Source organism: Miniopterus schreibersii (genome assembly GCF_964146895.1).
Source record: "Miniopterus schreibersii genome assembly, chromosome: 3".
Lineage (NCBI taxonomy): Eukaryota > Metazoa > Chordata > Mammalia > Chiroptera > Miniopteridae > Miniopterus > Miniopterus schreibersii.
Window position 1 is genome coordinate 70,045,247 of NC_138103.1, and position 23,958 is coordinate 70,069,204.

At 40.4% G+C, this 23,958-nt stretch overlaps 1 protein-coding gene across 1 annotated transcript in view; it reads right to left on the reverse strand.

Annotated features, from left to right (window-relative positions):
* The window catches only part of NAIP (NLR family apoptosis inhibitory protein), a 31,581-nt gene extending 13,828 nt beyond the window's left edge, over positions 1–17,753 (reverse strand). The window contains exons 1-8 of the mRNA XM_081133764.1: positions 17,682–17,753; positions 14,959–15,529; positions 13,619–13,718; positions 9,455–9,536; positions 8,503–8,554; positions 6,363–6,482; positions 4,353–4,452; positions 140–221 (exon numbers count right to left, since the gene is read on the reverse strand). Coding sequence (XP_080989890.1) covers positions 140–221; positions 4,353–4,452; positions 6,363–6,482; positions 8,503–8,554; positions 9,455–9,536; positions 13,619–13,718; positions 14,959–15,526 — 1,104 coding nt within the window. The 5' untranslated portion in view covers positions 15,527–15,529; positions 17,682–17,753. The remainder of the gene's footprint in view (positions 1–139; positions 222–4,352; positions 4,453–6,362; positions 6,483–8,502; positions 8,555–9,454; positions 9,537–13,618; positions 13,719–14,958; positions 15,530–17,681) is intronic.
* Positions 17,754–23,958: the final 6,205 nt, after the last annotated feature.

The following is a 23,958-nucleotide window of genomic DNA, read 5'->3' on the forward strand; positions in this document are numbered from 1 at the left end:
TCCACACCTAGCACATCATAGGTACTTAATATATATTTGTAGAATTTATTTATTTACTTATTTAGGATAAGCAATTCCTGTTCAAAAATGGTTTTCAACCATGTACTGCTAAAGTAAACAAGATGGTGGTGTTCATTACCATTAATTCAGAAAGTTTCTCGTGGCTCTGCAGGTCTGGAATCACTTCTGCAGGCGCCTTCATATTTTGGAGAAACTGACAACTAAGGACAGAAGTTATAAAATTAGTTGTAGGCAGTAAGTGTTTGCATTAGGTTTTTAAAAATACTATTAGAGTTTTAATGGAAAAAATAACATCTCTAGTGATTTGTTCTGACAGTGACATTATTAAGCAAGATATTTAGACTGTGGATCTCAGCAATAGCAATGTAAGTGCTTTATAAAGTAGTAGTGGGGATAACATTCAAACATGAAGCAAACTAAAATGAACTTAAAGAATCAAAAATAGAGAAGAAAGCCCTGGCCAGTGTAGGGTATGGCTCATTTAGTTGGAGCATTGTCCCATACACCAGTGTGGCAGGGTTTGAATCACATATCCAGGTTGTGGGCTTGATCCCCGGCTGGGGCACATGCGGGAGGCAGCTGATCAATGACTCTCTCTCATCACTGATGTTCCTATCTTTCTCTCCCTCTCTCTTCTTCTCTTTGAAGTTAATAAAAACATATTTTAAAAAAGAAATCACGTGCAACAGAATAATCTTAAAAAAAAAAAAAAAAAAGTAAAGCCTGGCCAGGTGTGGCTCAGCGATTGAGCATCCTACAATCCAGGAGATCACAGTTTGATTCCTGGTCAGGGCACATGCCTGGGTTGTGGGCTCGATCCCCAGCAGGGGGTGTGCAGGAGGCAGCTGATCAATAGCTCCCTCATCATTGATGTTTCTGTCTCTCTCTCCCCCTCTCCCTTCCTCTCTCTGCAATCAATAAAGATATACTTTTTTAAAATAAAAATAAATTTAAAAAAAAATTTAAAGTAAAATGATTTCAAAAAAGATATCATGTAAAAACTAATTATAGAAAAGTTGGAGTGGCTATACTAGTATTAGCTAAAGACTTAAGAATAAGAAATACTATGAGGGATAAAGAGGGACAATTCATATATTCTCTGAATATGAAAGGACAAAGAATAATCAAGACACTTGTGAAGAAAAATAATAGGAAATTGTATGGGAAAATACAAAAATATAGCTCAACATTATTAGTAATTAGATTGTCAAAAATTAAAATTTGGACAATACCAAATTAGTGAGGAAGTAGACCAAGGAAAACTCACTTATGCTTGTGGAAATGTAAACCAGTACAACCACTTTGAAAAAAGTTTTGCACAATCTAGTAAAGTTGAATATGTGCAAATTCTAGAACTCTGCAATTCTGTTTTGTTATGTATCCTAGAGAAACACACATGGGCACTGAGAAATATACACAAGAATGTTCGTAATAGCATTATTTGAATTTTCAACACTCTAAAAACAACTCAGATGTGAATCAATAATGGAACAGGTAATTTATTATAAACTCATTAAAACTTATTTTCCCTGCTACACTATATAGCAGGGAAAATAAGTGAACTACAACTCTACATATAATTAAGAATGAGTCTGGCCCAGCCAGGCGTGGCTCAGTGGTTGAGCATCGACCTAGGATCCAGGAGATGGAGTTTTGATTCCCGGTCAGGGCACAGGCCCAGGTTGTGGGCTCGATCCCCAGTGGGGGGCTGCAGGAGGTAGCCGATCAATGGCTCTCTCATCATTGATGTTTCTCTCTCTCTCTCTCTCCCTTCCTCTTTGAAATCAATAAAGATATATCTAAAAAATAAAAAAATTATTAAAAAAAAGAATGAGTCTGAAAAACAATGTGGAGCTAAATGTGTCAATCATAGAAGAACCATGCAGTATGCTTCCATTTATTTTCACTTCAAGAACAGGCAAAGTTCAATATGTTTAAGGCTATGTATGCAGTTGGTAAAATTACAAACAGAGCAAAGGAATAATTAACAAAACATTCTGGATGACGTTTACCTCTGGATTGGGGAACAAGGATGTAACTGGAACTGGGGAGGGTGGGCATACTGTCGCCGCCTAAGGCATTGCTAATGTTCATTTTCTTAACTTCTGTAGTTGATGTATTGGCTTCTTATTCTCCTTCAAATTGTAATAAATATTTTAGGTACTCCTTTGGAGGCATCCTACTCTTCAATTTTTTTAAAAAAAGGAAAGAAAAAGAGGCAGAGAGCCCGGCTGGGTGTGGCTCAGCGAGTGAGCATTGACCTAGGATCCAGGAGCTCAGGGTTTGATTCCCAGTCAGGGCACATGCCCGGGTTGCAGGCTCGATTGGTGACTCTCTCATCATTGATATTTCTATCTCTTTCTCTCTTTCCTTTTCCTTTCCTCTCTCTGAAATCAATAAAGATATATTAAAAAAAAAAAAAAAAAAGAGGCAGAGAAAGAGTAAAATGCCACACAAAAGGAAGTTGATAGATCCCAGAAAAAATTTAAGACTGCACACTAGCTTATCTTTCCAAGAATTAAGAAGCATGTCCCCATGATTCTCAACAATTTACTAAATACTAAATCCAAATAAGAAAGAAAAAAAAGCAACTGCTTCTGTCAAAACTCCTTTAAAGCAGTATCCTCTTAAGAATCTTAGAATTAAATGGGAGTATTTGTTTTAACATCTGTATGTATTAATATTTATTTCTGGAAAAACTCTTACAAATTACAAAATGAAAACAACAAATTTCTTCTTGCAGCTTAACATTTATGAAGAGTTTGGTAGGCAAAAATTAAACAATCCAAAGGGTTAAAACATTCACAGAAAAAAATATTAAAGAAATAGCCATTCCTTCATGAAATTTTAGAACACCAGAAACAAGTGGAAAATCCTAAAAGCTTCCAGAAGGGGTAGAAAATAGTTTGCAATCTAAGGATTAAGAATCAGAATCAATCACAACATTGGAAGCTATAAGAAAATGTAGCAATTAAGAATGAAAATGATTTCCAACCTAGAATTCTATACCCAGCCAAACAAATGTGAGAATATATTCAAATATATGCATTATATACAAGCTAGAAACATGTATCTCTTGTGCAACCTTTTCCAGGGAACTTGGAGGAGTGCTCTACCAAAATGAGTGAATAAACCAAGAAGAAGATGGCATTAGATCTAGGACACAGGAGCTACAACACAGGAGAGAGCCAATAGAAATCCCTAGGATCCTAGGATGACTATAGGATAAGTAGTTCGTGTTGGAGAAAAACTTCAGGAAAATGAAAATGATGGGATATCTTATAGGTCTGAATGACTGGAGAGAAGATTTAAATATTTGGGAGAATTTGAAGATGAACTGGTGCTGCCTGGCTGGCATGGCTCAGCAGTTGAGCATCAACCTATGATCCAGGAGATCACAGTTTGATTCTGGTTGGGTCACATGCCTGGGTTGTGGGCTCAATCCCCAGTCAGGGGCATGCAGGAGGCAGCCAATCAATAGCTCTCATCATTGATGTTTCTATCTTTCTCTCCCTCTCCCTTCTTCTCTCCCCGAAATCAATAAAGATATATTTTAAAAAAAAAAAAAAAAAAAAAAAAGATGAACTGGTGCTAAAGACATAAGAAAACAACAACAACAAAAGAAAACCTAAGCAAATGCTGTAGTTAAAAGAAAAAGTATTGATGAGAATATGGAGAAATATATGTAACCCTGCCATAAAAAGAATGAAGTACTGATACATGCTACAACCTCAATGAACCTCAATACATTATGCTAAGCAAAAGAAGCCAGACACAAAAAAGTCATATTGTATGCTTCCATTTATATGAAATATCCAGAACAGGTAAATCTGTAAAGACAGAAAGCATATCGGTAGCTTTAAGGAGCTAGAGTGGGATAGGGTGGGGAGATAGGGAGTGACTGCTTAATGGGTACAGTTTTCTTTTGGGGTAATGAAAATGGAATTAGAGGGAGTGGTTGTATAACATTGTGAATGTACTAAATGCACTGGATTGTGCACTTTAAAGTGGTTAATGTATGAATTTCATTTCAAAAAACAAAAAATTAAATAAACACACTAACACGACAATTATTTCTAAAAAAATTATAGTTTGTACAGAGAGGGGAAATAAATCATAATTTACTACAGGTTCAGCTCTGCATAGCATTTATGCAGTCATGATAAGTAAACATATAATGTAAAAATACTGATGTAACCAAAACTATGCTATAATTGTAATGAATCAGAGGGATGAGCAAAGATTTAATAACAAAATGAGGAAGAGATTAAGGGACAAATTGTTTTAAAGTACATCCAAATTCACAGACACTAAGCATTCATTCCACTCACTTAGGAAAAAATTTGGTATGATCTTCTAATGGGTCATCCCCTTCCACCCAGTTGTTCATACATCCTTCACAGGAAAAACACTGGACGATGTCACCTATACCTAGATATAAGGAACTTCAGTCAGTGCTACTGGCATGTGTATTTCTCAAGTGACACAGGTAATAACACCAGGCCTTTATTAGCAAAACTCTACTTCCATTTCCAATTAGATTTTGTGACAAAGTCACAAGTTGGGTGACCAGTGAAGCAGTCTTCTATACAGGCCCAGAGGTGTGATGAGCAAATAGTCATGGATGCTCCTATGTACCATGCACTTGGATGAACACCCTCTCCCTATCCCATCCTCCTCCTATGGAGCAAGAGATGTGCAAATCAGTGTGGGATTAAAGCTCAATGAAACATGTATCTCTTGGTTTTTTGTCTGTTTTGCTCACCAATTAATTTCATGGACTCAGAAGAGTACCTAGCACTTATTAGACACTCCATTAGTATTTGTTTAGGGACTAAATCACAAAGGATATATTTGGAGCTCAGGGGAAAAAATATGAGCAAATGTTGCAGCTCTTGTGTAAGTTCATGAAGAATCAAATGGCTCTTACTATGTTATTGCCAGGTTTATTCCACTAGAAGTAGGATCAAGTCTCCTTGTGAGACTCTATTTCTTTGGAAGGAAATTAGCATTTGAATCTACTAAAGCACTGAACTAGAAATGGAACATCCATCATCTTCCTTCCACCCTTGGGACCCTTTAGGCACTGCAAAGCTAGGGCAGAGGAGGACCTCCCTTTGTGTCTGCATGAAAATATGAGGTCCTAGTGCTTGCAAGACCGTAAGAGGGTCAGATGATTAGGATTTGTGGGGAGAGGTGAAATGTTCAAAAGAGAAGAGGGTGAGGACACTGGACAGAGCGTCTTTGAGGGAAGCTGGCAAGAGGAAGACAGAATAGAGAGCATAGGAACACTGCCTTTCCAAATGTTTAAGACTGTGAGCCATTAAGATTTTCTGTACCAGGGAATATTTTTGTTAGATAAAGTGACCACTGTATTCCCCTACTCTGTACTGCTCTGAGATAGTTATATCTACTTGACCTCTCAGTAAAAGATCTTCATGGCCCTCCACTGTAAGTCAGTTTGTGTGTTTGGTCTGAAGGAGGCCGGGCAGCAAGGTACCGAGGAAAGGCACAATATCCTTTCTCTGATCCTCAGACAGAGGGTTAGCTGAAGGAAGCCAACCTACTCTTTGTGGATTACAGAGTAGAACTTCCTAGTGACCAGAAGCTAAAGAGAATACCATGAACTGATGGAAGATTCTTCATTAAAAGAAGTATTACCTGATTTTCTCTTCCGAGGACAGTGTTAAAGAATGCCTCTCCACACTCCCAGTATCACTCATTCTTCCATAGTAACAGAAACCCCAATTTTTAGCTGGGTACATTGCCACCCAGGAAAAAGATTTAAGGTACCAGCTTCTCTCATAGCTAGGTATGGCCACCTGACTACTAAGTTCTGATTAAAGAGGTAGAAGCAGAAGGGTGATGTGACAGTTTTATTGAGCTTTGCTTTAATGCACTTCACAGATATTACATTTTTTACAAATTGAAGGCAAGACCCTCCATTAGCAAATGGATTATGATTTGCTTACTGTGATAGTTGCTTGACTGCAGTGGTCAGGAACCGAACCCACAGTATCTCCGAGGTCTGCCCCTACTAATGTGTATGTCTTTCATAAAAACAAAGTGGTATGAAGCTAACTTTTGAAAAGTGGAGGATACTTGTAATTGTATTCATTGTTAGTCTAGACCTTAAGGCTTCAAGTTGGAGCTTCTCCACCTAAGGGAGCTGTGGAAAACTGGGAGAGGGTTTCTGACACAGCAAGGAAAAAGGATATGTAAGGAAAGACTAAAAGAGTGGAGATTGTTGAGACTAGATAAATACAAGCCCAGGGTCATAAGGTGTATGCGGGGTTTGAATGAGCAGCAAGGCAGGTGCTTGGCATGAACTACTGACTCACCTGTGTAGAAAAGACCTGCTTTGGCCAGAGCTGCAGGGCCCACAGGGGACGCATGGGGCCACTTCTTAAAAGTGTCCAGTCGTAGTTCTTCATTAGCAAAGATGCTGTCATTGCAATAAGCTTGAATAAAAGGCATATGGTGAGACCAGCAAGTTTTGATATTGCAAGTATCAGTGTTCAAGTTATCACTTCATATTTACAGATAGAATGGTATGGTGCTTGCAGTTGGCTTCAGTATAATTGGAAGAGGGGTTAAAAAGAAGAAAGGGGTTTAGATGAAGCAAGATTGGCCATGTGTTAAATTATCGAAGCAGAGTGGTGGCTATATGGTGAGTTTATACTGTTATCTTATTTCTGTAGATGTTCAATATTTTCTATAATAAAACCTTCTAAAATTATCTCATCATCTAGCATCAGAATAAAATGAACGAAAAAGCTAAAGGAGATACCCCTCCACAATTTAGTGTGACAATTGGAGAAAAACAAATTTTCTTTGTAGCTCCCTTAAAAGCAGGCAGATGTATTTCTTGTTCTTTAGGGTGTTCACTCAATGGAGTGGTCTCCATTAGATTTCCCATCTTGGGTGGGCTCCGGGTTTTGGTTCCTGTGATCTGTGCCCTATAAGGACTTGAAAATTAAACCTACTTGGTTTTGCAAATTTTCTAAAGATGAAAGTTTGCTTCGATGTTCTGCTTAACCCCGGGATTCCTGCCGTCACTTTGTTTTTAGTCTGCTTATGCTTAATGTATTGGAAAAATCTCAGTCTTTTCCTCCGGGGTGTCTCCTTTACTCTCACACTACACAACACCTCTCACACCAGATGTGTGGTGATTTTCCCCCACTAAGCAATTCTCTCCCACTAACCAATTCTCTGACACCAGCTAGGTGCCCTATCATTTAACTGAATTCTGACCCTCTCTACCTGGAGACAGCATCAGCTCCCACAAGTTAAGGGCTCAGTCCTACAAGATTGCCCCCACTTCACTTCATTTACTGCAGTGGTTCATAGAACTTAGAGAAACACTTATGTTTACTAGTCTATTAAAGGCTATGATAAAAGATACAGATGAACAGCTAGATGAAGAGATAGGGTGAGGCCTGGGAGGGCCCTAAGAATGGGAGCTTCCATCCCCATGTACTTGAGATGTGCTACCCTCCCAGTACGTGGATGTGTTCACCCACCTGGAAGCTCTATGAACCCTGGGCTACTGGGATTTCCATCACTTAGACATGTTAATAATTAACTCCTTTTCCAGCCCCGCTCCCCTCTCTGGGGAATGGGGGGAGGGACTGAAAATTCTAAGCTTCTTATCATGGTTTGGTCTTTCTGGTGACCAGCCCCCATCCAGGAGTCATCCAGGAACCCACCCAGAGTCACCTCACGAGAACAAAAGATGCTCCTAGTGCTCTTATCACTCAGGAAATTGTGAGGGTTTGGGGAGTCCTGTACCAGGAACTGGGGTCAGATTTTATATATATATATATATATATATATATATATATATATATATATATATATATATATATATATATATTTTTTTTTTTTTTTTCTTCCTATTATCTCACAATTTCTTAACAGACACTGATCCATTTAAGAATGTTTTCACCCTAGCCAGTTTGGCTCAGTGGTTGGAGTTTTGGCCCACAGACTGAAGGGTCCTGGCCCTGGTCAGGGTGAGTGCAGGAGGAAGCAGGAGGAAACCAGTGGATGTGTCTCTCACCTCAATGTTTCTCTCTCTCTCTCTCTCTCTCTCCTTCCCTCCCCTCTCCACTCTCTATGAAAAGCAATGGAAAAAATATCCTTGGATGAGGGTTAAAAATATTTTTTTTGTTTAAAAAAAAGAATGTTTTCTAGACCATTTTATCCAGAAAATTTAATTGTTTTTAAGGCACGTGTCAGTCAGGGACCCAACCCTGCCATATTTCCCTATGTTCATTTATGCTTTAAAAAAGCAAACAAAGAAAAACCAACCACAAAAACCTGTCACTCCAGAAAACCAGAAATCTTATGAAAAAATGTTTGTAATGACCATGGCGCAGTGACACAAGGAAGAAAAGGGAAGGGTCAACAAGCATGAGGACAAAGAGAACAAAAGAGAGAGAAACAAGCAGCGTGTCCGGGACGCGTCTGGGCGCTCACCTGATGCCGCAGGTAAGTCTCTCTTGACCCAGGAATTCACAAAATGTTCTCCCTGAAGAAAGTCAGAATTTTTGGCTTTGACTTAGAGCATACACGTATCTATGAATAAAAGTTGAAAGAACTTCCCCCACCCCCAAGTGAAGAGTTTCATTGGATTGAGCGGCAGGGTTGGAGACGGCTCTTTAAACTTTTGTTTCTATTAATGTTGGAATTTTTTCTGCAGTGCTACCTAACAGGAAGCCTTCTGCGGTGACTGCTTCCAGAGATCTAGCTCCAAAGCTGATTTCCATGTGGATACCACGGGTGCACTTTGACTAGAGAAGAGGGATGAGATAAAGGAAGGAAGCTGGAGCCAGAAGGACACTAGGTATTGAGCAACTGACCCTTCTCTGATAACTGCACCTGATTTCTTTCTCAGGAGACACTTCTCCCCCACTTTCAGGTCAAGCTCTCTCTGCAGGGTTCACATCTTCTGAGTCATGTTAGCCAATAAATTTCCTTTTTGCTTAAGCCAATTTGGGTTGGGTTTTCCATGACCTGCCACTAGGGAGTCCTTACTAATATAATAGTTATAGAGTAACCAGCCAGAAGACAGTAATTCTGAGGCCCTCTGAGGATGATGGTGACATGGTCCCAATACCTTACACAGACATTCAGATGGGGACGGCCAAGGGAGGTAGGGGAGGTGACCTCAATCAAAGAAGACAAGACTATGAGGAAGGCTGACAGACCAATCAAAAGCCAGCCCTGGAAAAAAGACTTTTAAGGGCTCTAGTTTAGCAAGAGAATGGGATTTTCTTCACTCTGCCAGATGAGTAGGGGTAGGAAAGGAGGGAACAAGAAAGAAGTAGACTCCATGACCCCGTCCCCCCAAAAGCTCACCCCCTTCTAATTCAGATATTATTAGGTAGTCAAAAGTCAACTTGAGAAAAACAATGCTATTGTGCATTACCGTGACACCAACAAATCCATTGTAGCTTTGAATGTACTGGGCAATTTCTTCTGAGGATTTCTTACTTTGAAGAAATTCACATCTATAATCAATAAACAATTAAAATTTACCCCAATACTGTGATAGAGATGTCCTATATCTCTATTACTGTGGTGATGGTTACACAATGAACATTTGTTAAAACTTACTGAATTGTACACTTAAAAATGGTGAATTTTATTCAACTTCAAATAAAACTCTCAAAAAACTAACCCCAAAACTTAAGAGAATCATCATTGTTCTCATATAGTTATTCTTTATTTCTATTGGTGACAGCATGAATAGTTTAAAATTAAATCTTCAGATTATCTTTTCTTTTGAAACAAAATGTATAATACAAAGAGACCGATTTATAGTAATGTATAGGCTAGAGTTTTTGTTTGTTTGTTAAATTAAACTATGGTGAATAAATCTAATTCCTGTGGTTATGTGAAAGTTACTGGCAATAAGGGGAACTATGTAAAATAATACATTTCATCTACTGAACAAAACACATTGCCACTCCTTAAAAAACAATGGAAATTAATAAATTTTGAATTTTTATAAAAGACCACATTAAACACCATTTAAAAATCATATTTCTTTCCACAAAAGAAAAGCAATTTTTAAATTAACTTGAAAATAAAATTCCTCTAATCAAATTTAAGGTTTCTTTCTAGTGGTGGTGTAGTAACTAGTGGGCTGGGAATTGGGCCAGAATGTTAGCCCCAGTTCTGTCACTAAGGGGGCTGTGTCCAATCTTGCCACTGTTCTCTTGTAATTACTTTAGAAAATGAACTCCATTCGAGACCATATAGAGCCACCATTTTCTGGGCAGCCAGGTGTAGAGGAGGGGACTGTTCCATGGCCAGACTAGTGTCTGTCCTGCAAGCTGGATCCAGGCCAGAACAGACGGTGCTTTCCAGAGACCTTCCTCAGAGATTCTCTGATCATAATTGATGTTCATCCTAACATAAATCAGCACCCCTGTAACATGCTGGTATCTGGAACAGGTTGTTGTCCTGACCTGGTCAAGCATGTGAAGTAGTTTTCATACGGGGTAGCATTCACATATTAGTATCTGTGACTACAACCCTCTTTTACCACCTATATAATTCTCTAGCACCTGCCAAGTGGCATGGGGACCTATTTTGCCTTGCTGCTGCCCACGGCATGCCTCATATGTAAGTTTCCCTTAATAAACTCTATTAATTACCACACTGGAGCGACCACCCTCTTTCTTCCATCTTCCCCTGCCCTCCACTGATGGAGGCAGATGTTCAGTCTCTGGGCTTTTCCCTGGGTCTGTGTGCACTATCAGAGGGTCCCCAGTTTGTAGGTGTACAAGTCCTCCCAGGGATTGCCTTAAGTCTGCACATAACCTTCCTAGAACATGATGGGTGGGGTTGTGCTCTGCCCACGTGCTTAGTATGGATTGAGGAGGCACTCAATACATGGTACTTTTTTCAAAAACTACAATAAAATCAACTTACATTTGTTGAGTACTACTCTTTAAAAAGTGTAAGAGTACTCAGACATTTTGTATGTAGTTTATAAAAGAAGCAACAAAGCCAGTCTATAAAATTGAAGTCCAAGCAGCTAAGGACAGAGCAATCAATGAGAAACTTGGGGATTCTTAGTTCTAATTCCAGCTCTGAAATTTACTGGCTGACCATGTGCTAATGATGGCAAACAGAGGAAAGGTGGAACAGTTGGTCATCTTCACATAATACATAATAGTTTGTACAAGGCGTTTGCTCCCTAGAACTTTATAATCCTTACAACCCTACAAGCTATGTATTACCACCTGCACTTTCACATACGAGACTCAGAGTTACTTGTCTAAGGTCTGGTAGTTAGGAAGCAGCTCTGCATATCTCCTAAGCTTCTGCACTCTGTCCTGCCTTTCTTTGAATCAGCAGGCCTTCCCTTTCTGACTCTGGTACTGGGCTGATATCTTCTCTCCTATGCTTCTTACCTTTCCCTCAGCCCTATGTCAGAGAAGGTATACCAGAGCCACTCCAGACAGGATGTGCCACTCTAGTTGGTACTAGTCACATGATGGTCTATGTGAATGGTGTCACTGGGAGTTGTCCAGTATATAACCCAATGACACTAAGCATGGTGGCCCGGAGTATAAGTGAAGCCTGAACTGAGCCCAGAGCTGAGACAGGTCCCCAAGAGCCATGAATACTGAGCCAGGGCTGACACTCATCTGGTACATATCCGTATGGTACATGTCAACACTGAGTATGATTGGTTGGGTCCATTCTGATTGGTCAAGGAGCCAGAGTGACAGTCAAAATATTTAGCAATCTGGCTTCAAGCATCCCTACGATTGTCTCATCTGCTTGTCAGGAAGAGCTTTCCTCTCCCTTCCTCCCTCCCCATCTCTCTCTCTCTACCTCTTTCTCCTCTCCTCCTTTGTTCCCTTCCTCCCTCTCACCCCTGTCACTTTTTCTTTTCAACCTGAAAAATAATTCACATTTGTTTCCAAAATTTAAACAAAACAGAAGTGAACAAAGTAAAATATGAAAATTCCTCTCCACTCCATCTCTTGACAAACCCAGATTGATCTATTGTTTGGTTCATATCTTTTCATAACTTTTTCTATATATTTTCAAATACATCTGTATATAAGTTGAGTGGCTTTATACATTTTTAAGGGCTTACACTACACATATTATTTTGCATATTGCTTTTTTTGCTTAATATATCATAGACATCCTTCCATTTTTGTGAGCATGGCTATCCATGTGCAAGATGACTTATAAACATAGATAACCACCCAGTTATTTTGTGGTTGGCCTATGATCCAACGAATAACTTCTTTGCATGTAGTAGGTGTGTGACAAATAGTTGTTAGAGAAATAGAATATAAGCCTGATCACATTTCTAGACAAGTACTAGGTTATAGGAAATATAGGAAGTAGAAAAACACATTAAATGACCCCATAGAAACAGATTCAGCTAAACCTAGAGTGTAGGGAATTTTACAGGACAGATTACATGGTTTCTTTAATGAGTAAATGACAAGAAAAAGAGGAAATCTATAAATTAAAAATCTTAAGAGACATATCAATTAAGTGTAATATGTAGACTTTGGATTCTGATTCAAATTAACCAACAGTAAAGAGGGAGAGAGAGATGGGGGACAATGAACAATGACTCAGATATTTGATGATATGTATTGAGAAATTATTGTTAATCCTTTTTGAGATAATGATATTGTGGTTTTGTTTCTTAAATATATTTTAGTATGTAACTCAAAAATATAAGAATATCAACAAATGACATTGTATGATGTCTGGGGTGGACTTCAATATAATATGGCTATTATTATTATTACTTCTGGGAAAAGATGGGTGAGAAATGGGTAAGAGAAGACTTGGCCATGTGTTAATAAATGTTTATTATACTATTCTCTCTACCTTTGAAATTTTCCACAGTGGAAGTTTAAAAAATTGTAAAGAGAATGAATATGTATTTGGTAGATACAAAGTCATGTAGAGAATGAATATGTATTTGGTAGATACAAAGTCATGTAGAAAATACTAGTAAGTATAGCATTAAAAATAATTAATTTCTTTTCTAAGCAGGGAACTAAAGACCATTGCAACATTCCAAACTGTGACTTCTTAAAATATATATTTTTTAATGTATCTTTATTGTTGAAAGAATTACAGATGACCCCTTTCTTTCCCCATTCACCCCTTAAAATAAGACATTTTTGTTTGGTATGTGATCAGCAGTACGTGAAACCATTTGTGATAAAGTCTTAACTATTGTTTCACTTTCTGACCTCCTTTATATGCCATTTTACATCATCCCTATGTGAATTATTCTTATTTATCAATTAGGGAAGATCCTGAAACTTCTACTTGGCAAAACATGTCTTAGTATTTAGGATAATAAAACAACATTTAAGAAATTAATTTATAGTTACATGATTCAAAACTTTCATGATGTGATCAGGCCTTTCTTGCTTGAGTAAATGTTTGAATAGATTCCGGAATGTTCCAGGTTTGAATAGGAAAAAGCTCAAAACCGAAGATGCTGCTCGAGGAGGCCAACTCTTGCCTTTAGTTTTGTTTCATTTAAAAAAGTGAGAGAGAGAGAGAGGATAGGGGGGATTTATCTACTTACTTGGGGAACCACTTCGCATGTTCCTTCCAAGGATCATCTCCTTCCTCCCAATTTCCTAGACATCCTCCACAGGAAAAACACTGCACAGTGTCCCGTTTCCCTGTGCGTAAAGGAAAACATTTAGATTGCCCAGCAGTGGCACCATGGGTAAGTCCAGAAAGTGCGTGTCTGTGAGTTGACTGCTCTGTGCATGAGTGAGACTTGCTCCGACATGTCTGTCCACTCACTGTCATCTAGCTGAATCTCCATCCACAGCCCCACTTCCCTAAAAGACCATTTTCTAAGCCTAGGACCTACCCCTCAGCCAAGGCCTTACTCGACTTATAGAACTCTAACCTGTTTAATCAATATGCCCGCCAGGTGTTCCCAGAGCTGGTGTTTTGCTATTTGAGCTCTCACAGCTGAAGTAGTGGGGAAGCAGAGGAACCCCAGAACTCCTGAGGTAAAGCACAGTTAGAAAAGCTAAGTTGTAGCTTTGCAATGAAATTTCTGTGCACACTTAGACATGTTTTTAAACTCTTTGAGCCTCAATCAACTCAAGTGTGAAATGGAGGGAAGGGGCCAGTTTGTTGGATTAGAATTAGTGCTTAATCCGAGTCTAGCATCAAGTAGGTGCTCAGTAAACAATAGCTGTTATTGTTATTATCATTCTCATGCACATCCGTCACAACATTTATGGCATGCCTAGGACAATTCAAACTGCAGTTTTCTTAAATGCAGTTTGCCCTGTACATTAGAGTTAGCCCTAAGAGTAAAACCAACCAAGGCCGGCCAGGCGTGGCTGAGCAGTTGAGCATCGACCTAGGATCCAGGAGACTTTGGTTCCCAGTCAGGTCACATGCCTGGGTTGCGGGCTCAATCCCCAGTTGGGGGTGTGCAGGAGGGAGCCAATCATTGATGTTTCTATCTCTCTCTCCCTCCCTCTTCCTCTCCCTCCCTCTCTCTGAAGTCAATAAAGATATATTTAAAATAAAAGAACCAAAGGAAGATCTGCAGCAAAAGGAAGATAGGGGAGGAGACTGGGGTCCAGCTCGCTGACCTCATGATTTATTTTAAGGACCTTAAGAATGTTGTCAGTATTGTCTAAAGTTCGAATGTAAGGAAAAGTAACTAATTATTTATACACACACACACACACACACACACACACACACACACACACATAATATGCTGTATGAAACAAAGCAGAAGTAAAATTACTGCAGTTGAATTTTAATAAAGTAGACCTTATAGCTAATACATTTAACAAGTGAGGAAAGATTCACAGAATATTGCAACTGAAATATGGAACCTAAACTTAAAACTCCAGAGAAATAGTTACAAAAATGACTTCAGATTACCTGTGAAGACAAAGCCAGCAGCTGAGAGCCCCCTTGGGGATGTCCCGTGGACATAAAATGGCCAGTCTTTGAAGGATTCAAGCCTGGCCGTCTCTTCTTGGTACTTGGCTTTGCCTCCTCTCAGCTTGTTCTCTGGGTTCTTAACTCTTACGTCATACTTGGCAATGTTGCCAACATCTTTGCCCAAAAGGAACTCACAATGTGGACGAAACTTCTTGTGGTCCTCTATGGGGGATCTCTGGAGGCTAGTACCAAACAGGATTAAGCTACAGCAGAAGCACTGCACCCCAGCTTTTACGCCAGTAAAATAAAACCCAGCCGCTGCCATCTCCTGGGGTGTCCATGAGCTGTAGGGGTCATAGGCCACAAAACTCTGTAACCTTTTTGCTTCACTGCGCATTTCTGAGTTAAAGCCTTTCTGCATTTTTTTTCGTTCTTCCTGTTCCTCTTTTTCCATTTCCTTTACAAAGTGAACCGCGTCAATGCCTAGAAGAGCAGACAGCTCTGGGAGGAGGGCTTCCTCATGCTGGGAAATCCTCTCCTCATCAGCCTCCTCCTGAGAGGCCATTTTCTGAGAAGGGAAAGAAAAGCAGGTTAATAGACATTTCCACTAGTTGGACTAGTCCTGAGATTTTCTTCAACCCCTCTGTTTTTACTGTGTCATTTCTTCTGAATGACACCAATCTCCTGCGCATCATTGTAATGCAGATGATCACGGCCAGGAGGTTCACACTGGATCTGGACAGTCCAAAGAAAAACTGGGGAGCCCAAGGAGAATGAGGCATATCTTCATTCAGCTGATGGCGGGGCTGAACATACACGAGAAACAAACCATCTTCTCCCAGTGGTGGCCAGCTGGGCATACATGGGGGACAAACCATTCTCCTGGGGACAAACAGCACCCCGGAAGGTCCCCAGCCAGTTTTATAGTAACCAGAACAATAGTCAGTTAACATGACATCTGTTACAACTGTGCTATATCATGTTTACATAACTGAGGCCTTCTGCTGGCAGGTGGCAAGAGAGCCTAAGTGTTTTCACTTTCCCCACAATCTTTCAGCCTGAGTCAGAGCAAATATGCTAGTAGGTCAGCTACAGTCCCTCTCACTTCATCCTGCCCGCCCACCAGTAAGGTAGCATGTGCCATCCAAGGGGCTGGAGGCCCTCTTATCACAGCATCAATCATCACTTATGTCAAAGGCATAAAGTAGAGGACACCTTAGTGTAGTCATAGAAGAGGTTCAGAGATGCTTGCCTGTGTCCTCAACACTTCAGGAGCCTCAGGGGTATTCCGTGTAACACCCCAGGTAGAATTAGATGGCTCCACTTTGCAAGCTGTGTGTTATGTGCCCCTGCCTTTTCCAGCTCAGCTGATTTGCAGTTTGCTCATCTACCCATAGTTCTGCAAAAGTGGCAGCGAACAGGTCTTGATTAAGACCAAGCATGCCCTTCACTTCGCAGTACCTGAGGCAAGGAAAAGCACTCATGTGTCAGTAATGCCTTAAGTCTGTTTCAGCAGTTTCCTCTCTGTACCAGTCCACAGGGTTGCTTAGCTTTTTGATTGATTAGCTCCTTTGTTTCAATTCTCTTCCTGCACTGTCCCTGTAGAGCCTCTTTAGTGGTCACCTATCAGATGAGGGTCTCATTCTGACCAGAAGAAATACCTGCCCACCTCTCCCTTGTCCTCAGGTTTCTTCCCCTCAGACAAGGAACCCGCCAAAGCTTGGTGGTCTTGACAGCCTAAGGCTCTTAGTTACTTTCATTTTCACCAAAGCAGCCAAAACCAGCGGAAGCACAGTATTCTTGGCTGACTTCACCTCTATCTGAATTTCTGTTTTAATTCACTTAGTTATTTCCGCTGGCTCTGGATTGACCATCTTTAAATTCCACTGCTGTGCTTTCCCTCCTATCAGTAGTTACAGTACTTGAATGAATGAATTCAAACCAGGGATTCCTCACCAGCCAAAACTGTTTCTATTAGCCCATCCGCAGTGCTGTCTTCAGCAATTACACAGGGTTGGGAAAGTGAGAAAACTCTCCGGCCTCTGCATAGAATACTTACATAAGACTTCAATACAGGTAAAGAATAAAATACAAAAATAAAAATGAAAAACAGGCAAACATCAGAGGGGGCTCAGATTCCAGGCCCAGTTCCCCGGAGGCAACCAATCCATGTGTGTCTCTCACATCGTTGTTTCTCTCTCTCCCCCTTCCACTTTCTCTGAAAAAGCATTGGGGGGGGGGGGGTGTGTGGAATCCTTGGGTGGGGATTAAAAAACAAAACAGAAAAAAAGCTGGTACAGGCTGCCCTGCTCTGCCTCAGACCCCCACACAAGGCTGCATTGTTTACTACTTAGCACATTCTGCTCAGATTTGGCCCAGAGACAGCACCATGGCCCCAGGCCTCCCCAGAGATAAATAAGCACAGGGTTGCAACAGACCAGTCAGGATCAATTTTCCTGGTTCAGTGGTCAGTTTTACTAATCAGGAGGCCATTTCTGGGGAGGAGAGATCTCTAAGGCCCTCTCCATATTTCATGTCCTTTGACAAGAGCTATGAGTGACAGCGGAGGTAACGATGTTGTCGACCTAAAATTTAAACCAGTCTGGGTGACTATAGTACCTGTCCTCGTGCCTCCAGAGAAACAAAAATAAGAGAATGAGAGGGCCATAACTTCCGGTGTGGGAGTAAAGCACCTTTGCCAGAGATAGTAATTTACTTACCTAGAGGTTTATCCAGAGTCCCAGGCAAATGGAAGGAGAATGAGTGGCCTGAGTACAAATGCTCTGTTTGTCCTTCGATGGGAAGCAATGAGAAAATATTTGAGGAACTAAAACTGAAAACAAATTGCAGTTCACTGAGAAATTTCCAGTAAATGCCCTAAGGTATTCAGTAAAAAAAGCTTAGTCAGACCCCAAAAGGAATGAAAAAACCTTCCACGTCCCACAACAGGAAGTGTTTTATTCTAAACAGTTAAGATTGGTTAGTGCTCACAGTGCTAGTGTAAGTCTTATTTCTTTGATGGTGATAGTTTCTATCTTTCTGGTATCTTTTAGGATTTTCTCTTTTATCCTTGGGGTTATAAAATTTCAAAATGTTGTATGTAGGTCTAGGTCTTCCTACACTCATTGTATTGGGCACTCAGTGGGCCTTTTCAATCTGGACATGTGTGTGTCCCACCAGCCCTAGGCCATTATCTTCTGATTTTCTTTGATGATTTCCTACTGTCTGCTATTCTCTCTTTTTTTCTTAACCTTCACCAGAGAATATATTTTGTATTTTATTTTTATATTTTATCTTCACCCAAGGATATTTTTTCCATTGCTTTTCAGAGAGGGTGGAAGGGGGAGAGAGAGAGAGAGAGAGAGGGAAACATCAGCGTGAGAGAGAGAGGCAGGGAGAGAAACATCAGTGTGAGAGAGAGAGGGAGAGAGGGAGAGAAACATCTATGTGTGTGTGTGAGAGAGAAACATCAGTGTGAGAGAGAGAGGGAGAGAGGGAAACATCAGAGTGAGAAAGAGGCGGGGAGAAACATCAGTGTGAGAGAGAGAGGGAGAGAGGGAAACATCAGAGTGAGAAAGAGGCGGGGAGAAACATCAGTGTGAGAGAGAGAGGGAGAGAGGGAAACATCAGAGTGAGAAAGAGGCGGGGAGAAACATCAGTGTGAGAGAGAGAGGGAGGGAGAGAAACATCAATGTGAGAGAGGGAGAGAGGGAGAGAAACATCAGTGTGAGAGAGAGAGAGAGGGAGAGAAACATCAATGTGAGAGAGGTGAGAGATGGAGAAAAACTTCTATGTGAGAGAGACACATCGATTGGTTGCCTCCCACATGTGCCCTGGGACAAGCCTGCAACCGAGTTACACGCCCTTAGCCGGGATCAAACCCAGGACCCTTCAGTGCACGGGCTGACGCTGTAACCACAGCCAAATCAGCTAGGGCTCGAGGATATATTTTTATTGATTTTAGAGAAAGAGAAAGGAAGAGAGGGATCTTAGTGCTTTTGCTCTACTTTCTGGGAGCTTTTCTCTCCATTATCTTCCAACCCTCCAATAGTAATTCTTAATTTCAACAATTATAGTTTTAATTTCTCACAGCTCTTTCTTGTTCTCTGTTCTTTATTTTCATGACATCTTATTTTTTTTAACCAACAAAATCTTTCTGAATCTCTCCCCCACGACACTGTCAAATGACCAAAACAAGTTAATAAGGAGTTCCCTGTCCTAATTCATGGGAGAACAGCCCATGGATTGGCGGAGGCAGGGCCTCCCTCACAGCAGTGGAGCACTGTTCCCCAGGGATCTGGGGCAAGAGCAAGTTTTATAGAGAAGAGGCAACGGGAAACAGAGCAGGACAGGCTCAGGGAGCAGGGATTTCCTTATAGGTCCACAGTCCCATTTCCCAGGGGAAGGTAGACTAGCTAAAGCTGAGTTGGAGGATCGTGATTGGTGTATGTTAGGTCTCCATGACAGGTGTGTCCCCTAAGTGCAGGCTGACTCAGGTTTAGATCTGTCACTTGGGCCAGGCCACTAGGGTGGCTACCATTTTGTGGGTCCTGGACTGATAAACAAATTAACTTTATTCATACTAAGGTTTAGTTCATCTGTCTCCTAAATTATCTGTTTTCTCCAAGGCTATTACCATTTACCTTGGTGTTCATTTTTCACATTTCCAGCCATCCCCAAATGTACACTGATTCTCAGTTTTCAATTTATGTTTAAGAAGTAGAACATTTAAAACCTGATTGGTCAGAATTATGGTTAAAAATCTAACTAAAAACCACATAACTGTGACTTGAACCTAAAGCCCTTTACTTTATGGAGGCCAGATCGAGGAGCCAGGATTTACCCTGGAAAAGCCCTAAATGTCAGAGGAACACCTTAGAAAATTATTTTAAGTTACCTGAAAAGACAGAGCTCGTAGCTGAGAGCACACTTGGGCATAAAATGACCAGTTCTTGAAGGATTCTTTGTTTGGGGTGCCAGCGCCCACACTAGCTCCTCTAAGTCAGCTGAAAGTTTATTCAAAATTTAAAAAAATAATCATCTCTTTTTTTTTTGCCTCAGGTTTAAAACCTGTCTATCAAATAAGCTGATCATGGCGTAAAGGGAGCCAACTGTCTGGAGCACAGATTAGTCCCTCGATTTCCAGGGGCCAACTGGGTGGGTGAAAATGTTCTCTTGACTGTGCTGGTCCTCACATGGGTGTATACATCAAGCCACCCACTAAAAATGGGAGCACTTTATTGTTTGCTAATTAAAACTCAGTTTGATTTTTGAAAAATTCTAAGTATACATACAAATCCACTAATGTTTAAAGAGAATCTAAAAAAATGAAAAACAATTCTGTGTTTGGGGTTTGTTTTCTGTAGTTACCTGAGTTAATTTTTTTCAAGTTCAGTAGAATTCTTTTACCAGGATCTGTTTTTAAGTTACCTATGTACGTCTATAACAGAGGCAGTGGTTTTCATATGTTAGCATTTATCACAGTCAACTGGAGGCTTTGTTAAAACACAGATTGGTAGGCTCACCCCAGAATTTCTGATTCAATAGGTCTGATAGGACCAAGAATTTGCATTTCTAACTTGTTCCCAGGTGATGCTGATGCTCTAGTCCAGACACAGTCTTTAGAATCACTGATTATAGAGATCCTTAAAAGATCCCACTTCCTCCAGACTCCATTCTTTTCTCCTTTTTACCCACCCCAAAGAGTCAATTCTTAATACTGAACATCTAAATTGAATTATCCCCAAAGAAGGATATATCCTAGGAATGCCTGACACGTGAAAATTAAGATTATCTGCCCTGATGATAAGGAATAGAGAAGAGATGGGTTGTAAACTGGTGGCCTGAGATGTTTTATTTAGCCTGTGTGGTTTTTAAGCTAGATACCAACATTTAAAACAGGAGAATTAGCCCAGATGATGTGGCTCAGTGGTTCAGCATAGACCCATACACCAAGAGGTTGCTGGTTGAGTTCCCAGTCAGGACGTAGTTTGGGCTCAATCTCCCATGAGGGGCATGCAGGAGGCAGCCGATGGATGATGTTTCTCTCTCTCCCTCTCCATCTCCCTCTCTCTCCTTAAAAAAAAAAAAAAAAAAAAATCAATAAAAAATATATTTCTTTTAAAAAACAAGATAATTCACTTAAAAATCCAGTTTTTCAGTTTATTTTTAAATATCAAAATACCTTTAAAAAACTTTAAAAAAAAAACTATGTAACAAATACACATGTATAAAATTCAAAAGGTACAAAAAGATGATAGTGAAAACTACGTCTCTTTTCTACCCCTGAGCCCAGCATCTAGAGGCTGCCTGTCTCAGACGGAACAAGTGCTTTCCAGATGCCAGCACTGAATGTGCACCCAAGGCCATCTCACAGCTCCTCTTCTGCATTCCCATAGCACTTGGCATATGACTCGCACTTTCACACTGAATTCTTTATAGGTGTCCCTTCTAGGGGGGAGCATTCCGGATCCATGACGTTAGGGTTTGTCTTTTTTTTGGTGTCTACATCCTATGGCCTAGGGTCCTGTCAGATAGAGAGCAGATGTACAGGTTTGCTGAGTGAATTAATAAATGAACAAACTGTGTATTATTGTCAGGGCCCTGGCCTGAGGTGTGACTCAAATTGCAACTTAATCAGGTGAAATCAAGAATTTAAATCCTATGAGGACCTCATCAGAGCACCCAGTCCACCTTGTAATAGTCCTCCCCAGAACAGAATTAGAAAACATGGAAAGAAAATAATGAATCTTCTGTTCTTTTATTTTTATTTTTATTATTTCAAAGAGAGAGGAAGGGAAAGGGGGTTGGAGAGAGAAACATCAATGATGAGTCATTGATTGGCTGCCTCCTGCATGCCCCCTGCTGGGGATCGAGCCCAAAGCCTGGGCATGTTCCCTGACCAGGAATTGAACTGGGATCTCCTGGATAATAGGTTGATGCTCAACCTCTGAGCCACGCTGGCTGGGCGAATCTTCTATTCTTAAAGAACAGAACACTCCTAGGGCTGCTATCCAGAAGTGTGAAAATCTCCCATGCCCTTTTATTCCTTACTATAGGCCCTGCGGACTCCAACTTCTTGCCTTTTCTCCTAAACTCTGACACCCACTAAAGGCCTGCAATTCTACCACCTCACTTCCCAGGACTGGCTGTGCCCTTTCTTTCTCACCACTTGAAATTATGTCATGTTATGAATTTGTCAATTGTTACAGAAATACAGACAGCTGAACATAGATGGAACATGAGGAAGTTACGAAGTATTGAGAAATCTTAGAAAACATTTATGGTTCTTCTTTCCTACTGCTGTCCTGGGAAGAAGTCCTGCTGTCTGCTCACTGTTTTGAAATATGTTAATGTTTTGATTATGACATTCCTTCAGGTATATAGTGGGTCATGCATGGTCCTTAAGTATAGGGTGTACCAAAAAAATGTATACACACTTTAACAGCTGATTACTCACTTAATTTTGAAAATGAAATTTATGTTGATAAACACTGACTTTATAATCATTCAAAGTGTGTATAACATTTTTGGGGACACCTTGTACAAGACTTACATGTTTTTAATCTAATCACATTTCTTCCGCCTCTTGGAGGACAAGGAGACTGTTCCAAGACGAGATGGCTGCATGACCTACCTATTGGCCCGGGACCAGGAAAGGGAGATTGCTTCCCACTAACCCAACCTGGAGACTGTCTGATCATAACTGACATTCCTTCTGACATAAACCAGTCCTCCTCCCCTGCCTCCCACTACATGCTGGTTCCTGGAACAGGCCATTGTCCTGACCTGGCCAGGCCTGTACAGCATTGCCCCAAACCTAGAACTAGCCACGTACCGGTTCTGGTGACTGTTCTGCCTGGTTGTATGTGATCTTTTGGCACCTTCTAAGCAGCACAGGCCATTTTGTCTTGCAGCTGCTCAAGACACACCTAGTATATGAGTTTCCCTTCATAAACTCTACTAATTACCAGCCTGGGGTGGCCAGTCTCTTTCTTTGGTCTTTCCCTGTCCTCACTTATGATAAGAGGTAGATTTTTCAGTCCAGGGACCTTTCTGAGTCTGTATGTATTAAGCCTTCAAATAGTACCATCACCTTTACTTTGTATATAGTTATTCTCAAGGGCAAGAGTCACAACAATATAGAAACAGTGCACATATTGCCACATATAGGTGGAAAATGCAGTGCTTAAACCATGACCCAAATAAATGAAGAGGAAATTTATCACAGTTCCCATCTAACCTCCAGCTCCACACTTCACTACCTTTCTTGATGAACAGGACAGCTAATGTGTTATTATTCAGGCTCTCAACTAACAGCTAACATTAGCTACATTATTTTCATTTGCTTCACCACAACTTCCTAGGATTCCATAAATATTATTATTTTTGAATAGTTTATTTGTTTATATGGCTCAAAAACTTAAACTATATAAAAATATTATAAAATAGTTCTCACTCTCAACCCTGTGTTCATCCACTCTTCTACACCCCACCCCAGGCAACCACTTTTATTATTCCCTGTGTATTCTCCCAGTGTTTTGTGTGTTTTTTTAAATATATCTTTATTGATTTCAGAGAGAGGAAGGGAGAGGGAGAGAGAGATATAGAAACATCAATGATGAGAGAGTCATTGATTGGCTGCCTCCTGCAAGCCCCCGACTGGGAATCGAGCCTGCAGCCTGGGCATGTGCCCTGACCAGGAATCGAACCTCAATCTCATGGATTCTAGGTTGATGCTCAACCACTGAGCCACGCCCGACCAGTGTTTCATTTTTAAGACAGATTTATTGAGCTATACTTCACATACCATACAATTTACCAATTTAAAGTATAGTTCAGTGTTTTTTAGCATTTCACAAAATTAAAAAACCATTATCACAATCAATTTTATTTTTATTTATTTATTTTTGTTAATCCTCACCTAAGGATATTTTTTCCATTGATTTTTAGAGAGCATGGAAGGGAGGGAGGGGAGAGAGAGAGAAAGAGAAACAT